This window comes from Theobroma cacao, chromosome 9 (assembly GCF_053813885.1).
Source record: "Theobroma cacao isolate CCN51 chromosome 9, ASM5381388v1, whole genome shotgun sequence".
Classification (NCBI taxonomy): domain Eukaryota; kingdom Viridiplantae; phylum Streptophyta; class Magnoliopsida; order Malvales; family Malvaceae; genus Theobroma; species Theobroma cacao.
In genome coordinates this window covers 46,953,803-46,963,432 of record NC_142647.1, presented here as the reverse complement: position 1 = coordinate 46,963,432, position 9,630 = coordinate 46,953,803, and the positions used below count along the sequence as shown (strand labels likewise).

Below are 9,630 nucleotides of genomic sequence, written 5' to 3'. Positions count from 1 at the left end.
AATATTTAATATGAAGGAAAATATAATCATAACAGCAACATTGTCACTGAGAAGACATGTTAGATGTATATTATTAAATACAGAAATCTAAAATAATATATGAAAATGTAAAGTACTTGTCTATTACCTCAATTTGACTTTTTTGATTGGAGATTCTTCAGGAAAAAGGTCTTGCTGTATTTGGTTTTCTGGTGAGGAAGGAGGGCATTCTTGGACTTCGAGGTTGCTCTTTTTTTTATTCAAATGTAAAGTAGATTCACAGGTAGATGATTGTCCAAGCATCATTGTTGGTTTATGGGCTTCATTAACAGCTTTGCAACTATTGATTCTGAAGGTAAGATTTCCAGTGTCCAATGATTTTGTGACCAAGCTTATGCTAAATAGCTTTTCTTGATCAATGAGTTTGGTGATTGGTTCAGGAAGGATATATTTGTCTAAGTGGTTTAGCAATGCAAGTTTAGGAATTGATGCACCAATGACTTTTTCACCATCATCACCAAATACCACAAATGTTGCGTTGCTAGTATTGTCTTCAACAGTGATGATTAATTTGTAGCTAATTTGGAAGAAAGAAAAGATGATTTTGTTAAAGAATGATAGGAGTGATGAAAAATCAAGTTCTGTTAATGACTATTATGATTTATGATGATAAATGTACCATAGATGAGGCAGTTGTTCTCCATGTTTTGCATCTGGACACCAAAAAGTATCACTTATTTGTTGCAATGTTTTCATGCATATTTTGCAACCGATGTAATACCATCCTTCTGTGCAATCAAATTCTTTGATTTTTGCAATGCAAGTGTATGTCTCTATCTGTAATGAGATGTTAAAAAAAAAAAAAAGTGATGATGACAAATAGAATGAATATGATTTTTGTTTTCATAATTAATTATTGGAAGATATTCTTACTTGTGTTTTGGAGTGATCAATTTGCAGCAATTGCTTAATCGTCACACGATTATGATTTTCTTGTTGATCAGGTGGTATTTGTGGTCGTTGGCGGACATCAAGCAGTAATACTGGTGCATTTTTTTCATCGAATCTGAGTGTGAATTGAACATGAAAGCAAGAAATAATAAATTCAATATTAATGCATGGTGGTTAAAGAAACAATAACAAAATGAAAAAAAAAAGTATGATAGATCATAATTTTTATTCAATGTTTACCTAGCTTTCATGTCTGCCACAATTGGAATATTTAAGTCAACATAAATTTTGGATGCAGAGCATGAAGCAACAGATGGTTGTCCTATAAATTTATGTATAGAATGGATTAAATTATGAGTATGTTCATGTCAAACATTATAATGATTGAAGATAGCATAATGGTTGAAGATTTAATTCATTTACCTTGGTATTCTCCAACTGTCATAGCAGCCAAAATAATGATTGGTTTGCTTTTTAGTCCTATAATGTCATCATCAACACAATATGCAAGATCTCCCCAGAGGGTTGCGTTAATTATTGTGCCTCTAGATAGAAACAAAAGGAATATAATAGTCAACTTATATTAATCATTTATAGAAACGTAATATTTGTTAAGAAAGTATAGTTCGATGTAGCAAACTTGATGTTCTGTAATTGCAAGTTCCGTTTAGGAACTTTAGTTGATTTGTTGCTGACATATATGGCAGTAACTTTGCTCATTGAAATGATCAGACCGATGATATCTACATTTAACAATAAATGAATTATTGACATTATATATAGAATTACTAAGAGGAAAATGTGATAATGAACTAATTAAAACAAACAGTTATACAGTATGCTTATATTTACAAGGTATGGTGCAATAAAAAAAATGTTGCATTCTGAAGAATAATGACACGAATTAATTTGGTTAAGGCTATCGTATTCTGTTTGAACATATTGAAACTTGAGGTTGCAGAAGTGATGTTACTGCGTTGTAGGAATGGTACTGAATAGCGCTGCAGCGTTGAGAACTTGGTGCTGCAGTGCTTTAAGTTTTGTTTGGTGAAGGGAAACAATGTTGCAGCGTTGAGAACTTAGTGCTGCAGCATTGCAAGTTCTGTTTGGTGAAGGGGAATAGCACTTTAGCAGTGTAAGTTCTATTTGGTGAGAAATTTATTTATGCATTTTGTCCTATGATGAGGTAAAAGCTTAAACATTTGATATACGAAACTAAACAATATTCAAGTTATAATCTAACAACTTAACTTATACTGTTTTGTGTAAATCTCTTATTTGTTTCAATTTCTTATCAAAAGTAGCTAAATATTTAATAATAGTCCATGCATACATTCTCCACTCGAAATTGTAAGTTGATCATATTTTCTAGCAAATTGAAGCAATATTTAACTTAGGATAGATTCATATATTATCATTTCAATACTAATTTGATTGTATTGTGTAAGTATTTTAATTGAATTAAATTTTATGTAAAAATTTATAAATAACTGATATTTTTGAGAAAAAGATTTAAACATACCAGTGAGAGTTTCGTTGATCTTATATCTATGTGGCAGATGTTCAAATTCCAAAAACTGAAAGTAGTGGCGTTGAAATGATAAAGCAGATGATGATGCCTTGACAATCTTCGTTTTTGAAGTGATTGTGATCGCAGAAGGAGCTGAAATTACATTGTAGCTTTTTTTTGGTTTAGACACCTTGAACTCAGAGATGCAGTAAACATGTCCTTCTTTTAGGATGGATTCAAATTCTTTCATATGTATTTTATGGATGATAGCTTGAATTGCATTGCCCTGGATGCAAAGAAGATTATTAATTGTTTGATAAGATTTGGAGCATTACTATTTTAAGATCACAACCTTATCAAAAGTTAACGAACCTTATCATCGGTGGCAAGGAAATCAAGGCTGATAATGTCATTTGCCTGTTTGTAGTTGATGCTGTGCCAAATGCGTGCAACACAAATTTGAATTGTACCTCCTTCTTTTCCAATTTGTAATTCAGACAGAGGTTGATATGACATGATTTCCTGTGAAAGCATGGAATAATAAGTTTAGATAATTTTGGCAGTAAAAAAATTATCATGATTTTAGATATATTGATGGAAAATAAATATAAACAAAAGTATTACCATATAATAGCAAAAATTTTGTAAAATGAAGAAAAACATCTAGTGTTAGATGTTGGGAATAGTAATGGAAGAAGATTCAATTAATATCTACTATAATTCACAAAAATCTTGTATGATACAATAATTCATAATATGCATCAAGTTAATCAATAGAAACATTTATATTATAAATAGGATAGAATAGGATACCGCAAAATATAATAATATCAAGAAAGAATGGAATATATCTAATGTAAAGCATGTAGAATTTCTTTATAAACAATATTTTTAGTAGTTCCTATATTAGAATCATTTTCAGATTGGATTAATACTTTTAATCCTTCTCTACTTGTTGCTCTTGAAAGAGCAACATATAACTGGCCATGAGTGAAAACTGGCTTAGGCAAAAATAGGCCAACTATGTCAAGTGTTTGTCCTTGACTCTTATTTATTGTCATCCCATAACACAATCTGATCGGAAATTGTTTTCTGGTCAAAACAAATGGCCACTTTGAATTTTTTACTGTCATGTTTATTCTAGGAACAAATACTTTTTCACCTATATGGTTTCCAGAGATGATTTCAGCTTGGATCACACGGGATGCTAAATGAGTCACCATCAATCTAGTGCCATTGCATAATCCTAAGCTTTGGTTTATGTTCCTCAATAACATGATTGTAGCACCAACTTTTAGTTGAAGTTTATGGTTCGGAATCCCATTAAAAGATAGAGAATTGAGAAACTCAGTAGGATAAAAAAAATCTTCATCTCTGGTGCTCGACGAACTCTTTGAAATTGTGTCACAGCTCAAGTAAGTTTTGATATCACCAGGCAGTTCGGAAAGCATGAACTCGTTGATGAGGGTGACTGTATCATTGTACGGAGTTACTATCGCTCTATGTTGCAAATATGATATATCTGCAAATTTTTGAGCAAAGTCAGGATAGATAGTAGAACATATTGTTTGAATTGGATTATTTCCTGGACTAACCAACAAATCATTTGGAATTTTGATGATTGTTGTATCGTCATCAACATTAGGACCAATTCCTTGTGCACAACCATCACCAACATTCAGAATCCATGTAGCAAAGTCTTTGATTTCACCAGTTGCAGTTTGATCAAGCGATCGACTCAATAATCTCATGTTTGTTTGTAGAGTAAAGATTTTGCAATGTTCCCATAGAGGAGATTTACATATCGAAGCATTGATCACATCATGCTTAGATCCAGATGGAATGACAGGCAAAATTTGTCTGAAATCACCTCCGAGGAGGACTGTTTTTCCGCCAAAGGTTTTATTGTTTTCATGTCGGGTATCATCAAGCATAATATCTTGGAGACTTCTATGCAATGCTTCCAGACAATTCCTATGTATCATTGGTGCTTCATCCCAAAGAATAAGAGCAGTTTTTTGAAGCAATCTTGCTAATTGTGTTCCTTTTTTTATTTCACAAGTAGACAGATCATCAACATCAATAGGTATCTTGAATCTTGAATGAGCAGTTCTACCTCGAGGAAGTAATAAAGAAGCTATGCCAGATGAAGCAATAGCTAAAACAACTTGACCAATTCCTCTGAGGGCACATATGATGGTTTTCCAAAGAAAAGTTTTTCCTGTACCACCATGACCATACACGAAAAAAAAAGTTCCTTCATCATGAGCAACAGATTGCAAAATAGCATGGTATATCTCTTTTTGCTCATTGTTTAATTTAGCAAATAATGTCGCATGTTCAACACGAAGTTCTTCAGTGTTGTAATCTAATTCCTCCATCAACAACTTGTCAATCGACTGGCTGTTCATGTTAAGCATCGGAGTTGGAAGACCGTACTCTGCTAATGAGGTGGAGTTGTTGCTAAATAGTAATTCCAAAGCAGTCAATGTATAATCTTTGATATGTTCATCTGGTATTACATAATTTTGTAATTGATATAAACTTTGGAATCGGTGTCGAATATCTTCTGACATTGCTTCCCAATGTTTTTCCCAAAGCTGTCTTGCATCTGTGACTTGGCAAAAGAGCACTATTGTTGTGAAAAGTTGCCTCAATTGATAAGGCATAGCCCACCCAGATGCTTGTGCCAAAGCATCATCCCATTCTTTATCATCACCCAACAAACCCAATGCATTACAGGCAGCTTGAAATGATTCATATAAGATTCCATCAACTGTATGTAAATCTTTGAAATCAGATGGTCCCTTAACAACATTAATTAACATCCTTAAATAGAATAGTTCTCCTGCTGCTGGATGAATGTAGCTAATTCTACCAATAGATCTGCCTCCTTCTCTTCTTTTCCATTCTTTTAAGTTGTCTTTCCAAACCCATTTTGTAGGAAACTCTACGTAAGTTAAACATCGTGCATCTTCATGTAGTGCATTAGCTTCCATCCATTTTGTGAATTTTGTATCACGAATTCCAGGTCTAGAAAGAACACGTAATAAGCAGTCATTATCACAGAAAGATACCCTCTGTTGATTAGGAAGATGAATGGGCAAACGTTCCACTGATGGATCTCTATAATGCAATTCAAAACTAAACAACCTCCAGCATGCTTCATGTGCCGAAACATATCTACAATCTAAGTAGTTTTTTATTTCATCAACTGCTGTAGAAGTCATGTGAATATTGGATGCATTTGCTGTGGCACTCTGTTCGATAGCAACTCTAATTCTGTCAGGACCTTTGCTTAGATATTTGAAAAGGTATTTGATGGATCTTGCTTTATTACAGATTTCAACATTGATGTGGGATTGGTATTTGACCAACAAATTCCGATTGTGAGGAACAATGTATCGATTATCAATTTCGAATCCAGATTTGACATCCAACAGAATAGCTTTTGATTGATTTCTTCTTCTATAAAGTGGAACTCCATCTTCTGGTAAAAGTGTTCGAGGTTGGAACTTTTTCGGATAATGTTTGCTGCACTGGTTTTTGATCATGCATATAGCATTTGGCTTCATTGTTCCACATGGTCCGTGCACCATAAAGTCTATGACAGCCTTATAGCCCAAAGGATCAATGTTCGGATCAGGTATTTCAGCAGAAATAATGCGATCAATATCTTCCGGACTGAGACACCTATTATCAGGATGTAACCACAGTAATATATGTGCATGAGGAAGCCCTCTCTTCTGAAATTCTATCGTGTAGATTACTGATGAAACAGGAGAGTAAAAACATCATGATTATTTTATTTTATGATGATGGGAATACAAACACTAAGCAAGTTTGTTCAAAAGAACAATCTCTGGGAACTAACATCAATAACAATAGATTATACCCATTATTTTGACATTAGTAGGTTCAAAACAGAAGATTGTTCCAAGGTGCTTGACTATCCAAATACAAAACACAATTAACTATGAAAACCATTGTCTAAACAGATAATGATACAAAAAAAATCAAAAATAAAATCATACTATTTTTCTGTACTACTCTTCTACTAACGATTGTTTCTAAGGAACTTGATGAAATTCAAAGCTATAAGCTTATAGCTTAAGCTATTCTGTCTAGATTTTACTTTTGTCCTACAAAACACAGAACCATCATTCCAAACTGTCCTCAGAGGAGAATATTTAGGCTGTGAAAGAAGTGCTAACGATTGTTTCTAAGGAAGTTGATGAAATTGAAAGCTATAAGCTTATAGCTTAAGCTGTTCTGTTTAGATTTTACTTTTGTCCTACAAAACACAGAACCATCATTCCAAACTGTCCTAAGATCCCAACACTTCCAAAGATTGGTTGAAATTCTATCATGTAGATAACTGATGAAACAGAAGAATGAAAAGATGCTGATAATTTTTTTTTATGATGATGAGAATACAAGCGCTAAGCAACTATGCTGCAGAAGTTACTGTTTGATATGTATAGTTTAAAAATTAGTTTAAATAGTTAAATAATTTGATAATATATTTTATCTTTGAATTGAGTAATAAAATAATAGTTAGCAACAATGCATAAATAAATGTTGTTAGTGATATTAACAATATTTTATGGGAAAAAACAGTAAATATACAATATTATATTAAAACATATAATGAACTTGTCAACAAATCATTTAAAAATTGAAATAGAAATAAATATAAAAAGTTGTATCCAGTAAAGAAAAGAAGAAATTATAGCATAAAATGAGTAGAAAAAATAACCAACAAATTATGAACAAAATACCTATCCTTAAGAAAAAAATGTATAACCAACAAAACACACATGCAATCTCAGACTTTAATTCTTGATAAAAAAAATAAAGGGCTATGAGAACAAATTGAGAATTTCAAAAAATAAGCAAATACTAATAGTATTAATGCTTTGTTTGTTTATTGAAAAATTGCAGCAACATGATAAATACTAATAAATTAATTTTGAAGACTAACCTGCTCGGACTTTTCCAAAATGTTGATCATCTACCAACTCTTTGATGAAACATCGAAGTCTAATCTTGAAAACCCGACAAACAATATCTGGTCTATCTTCCACTCGTTGTCCATCAATGAACTTCAATGCTGCAATTATTTCTGGCCATCTACTATTACATGTAAAGGTGATAAAGAGATCCGGGTATCCATAATATGTACATATTGCCATGGCATCCTGATAATTTTGCATGTAATAACGTGGCCCTCCAGTAAAGCTTGCTGGCAAAATTATTCGTTTCCCAACCATGTTTCCATCTGTATCACCTCTTGTGAAAGCATCGACTACTCCCTGAAAAATTTCAGTTCTGAACTTCTTTTGATTCCTCAAATTATAATCCAATCTCATTCCTTCAACGCTTGTAAATGCATCAGTTATATATTGGTGAAAAAGTTTTCCACCCAAGAACAATGTGAAACCTTGATTCAAGCGAAATTGAAGCATGTAAACATAAAACTCTCTTGCAGTCACAGTCCCTCGCTTCGTTTTGGTTGTGTGATTCCACTTTTGGTATGGAATATTAAGATGAAAGCCATCTTCTCCGTAAGGAAATAACAGTGGATATTGCATAGGCATAAATGCTGGATGCAAATCACTTATCCTTCGCAAACCATTAGATCTATGTTCAATGATTATGTCACGCTTGTCAATCAATTGATCTACATCTCCCACAATAAGTGCAGCAACTTCTGAAGAGATAAGATTTGTATATTGCTGACCATCATTCATTCGTGCACCAATCAATCTCAATTTAACTGGTATGTAATCAGGTTCTTTAAACCGTTCCTTGGCCATTCGAAAAGCTTTGACAATTTGATTAGTTTGGTCAAGCATTTCCATTAATTCCTTCACAATATTCTCTTCGACACCAGATTGTTGAACATCATATCCCAATGCATTAATTCTGTTAGACACTTCATTCTCAGTATCATAAATGTATAATTGCGCAAATTTCGGTCTTTCACCATCAACAGGTAGCAAAGAACCTATCTTGTGATGATTTTGCCCATTGATCTTAAAGACATATGGGCCTGGCCTTCTATTAATTTCACTGTCTATTTTACCACCTATAGAAGTGAACTGAAACATCGAATTGTAAACCCGTATGTTGTGTCTAAATTTATAAGCAGTTCGACCACCTTTGTAATTGAGCAATGTAGCCAATAATGAAGGTGTTTGCTTGAAATGTGGCAGAGACACTTTGCCCTCCATACAACACATGGTAAATCTCGGATTCCGCTCATTCCTTGACTTATTTTTTCTTTCTTCATACCACATCTGTGCACCGCAAAAACAACACACATATCTTGGCCCACCTAGATTTAGAGGAATATTATATTGATCTGCATATAATGAATATAAAATCGTTAGGAAAACGAAGAATAAATAATCATGAAAATAAGAAATATTACATATAAAATGGGAATTCATAAAAATACTCACTTGAATCAAAATGCGTAGAAGTTGAATTATCTCCAACAAAACTGGTCCCAATGTGAGCAGTTTGCTGATTAAATGTTGAGATATCATCTTCATCATTCAGAATAGGAAGCATTTGAGAAGCATCAGAAGCAAGAGATAGCTCTTGTTCGAAAAAGTTGTCATCATCTCTATGATCAATCTCAAAACTCACAATATTTCTCCTTTGAGAATTTCGACAATCTTGTTCAACATTTTGAATATAGGATGACGATTCAACAGTGTTATAACCAAGCTTTCGTTTGGAGTTTCTAAATGCAACAGAATTTTGTATTTGACTGGTGCTTGCCAACGATGTGTAATGTCCGTTTGTGTTCGGATTCAAGAAGCGTAAATTATAAAAATCAGAAGGAATGAAAACATCAACAGATTTTTGAGACACAGTCTTTAGTTCACCATCAAACCCAACAACTGAATACAGGAAAACATCTCGATGACAGACAAAAGCAGGACAATTAGAATAAAATTTGGCACATTCCATAGTCTAACCGTAGCTTTGTCTCTGTTTATCAACATGTGAATAAAGGAAAACTTACCTAAGAGAATACTCTAGCTTTGATGGTGATATAGTCTGGAAAAAAAAAAGAATGGTTTCAAGATTAGATATTTGACAATTTAAAATACTATAAAATATCCTTACATTAGGAAAAACATGGCAATTTATTTATATCGATACATAAAAAGAAA

At 32.9% G+C, this 9,630-nt stretch overlaps 1 protein-coding gene and 1 long non-coding RNA gene across 2 annotated transcripts; both read right to left on the bottom strand.

Moving 5' to 3' along the window:
* Positions 1–671: 671 nt before the first annotated feature.
* On the bottom strand, positions 672–1,446 carry LOC18605638 (uncharacterized). The gene is made up of 3 exons (XR_016028634.1): positions 1,171–1,446; positions 913–1,045; positions 672–816 (listed from the first exon to the last, which is right to left on the bottom strand). It is a non-coding gene; the product is annotated as an uncharacterized LOC18605638 (long non-coding RNA).
* Positions 1,447–3,291: 1,845 nt separating this feature from the next.
* Positions 3,292–8,685, bottom strand: LOC148761034 (uncharacterized). The gene is made up of 2 exons (XM_088809738.1): positions 7,425–8,685; positions 3,292–6,209 (listed from the first exon to the last, which is right to left on the bottom strand). Exons 1-2 carry the CDS (start codon positions 8,683–8,685, stop codon positions 3,292–3,294), a joined length of 4,179 nt encoding a protein of 1,392 aa, XP_088665864.1.
* Positions 8,686–9,630: the final 945 nt, after the last annotated feature.

Excerpts from the sequence above, each read along its gene's own strand:
- LOC148761034 (XM_088809738.1), bottom strand. The coding sequence starts at position 8,685 with ATGTGTTGTATGGAGGGCAAAGTGTCTCTGCCACATTTCAAGCAAACA. Across the intron at positions 6,210-7,424 it reads TTTTGGAAAAGTCCGAGCAG|TAATCTACACGATAGAATTT; the intron begins GTTAGTCTTCAA and ends CTGTTTCATCAG.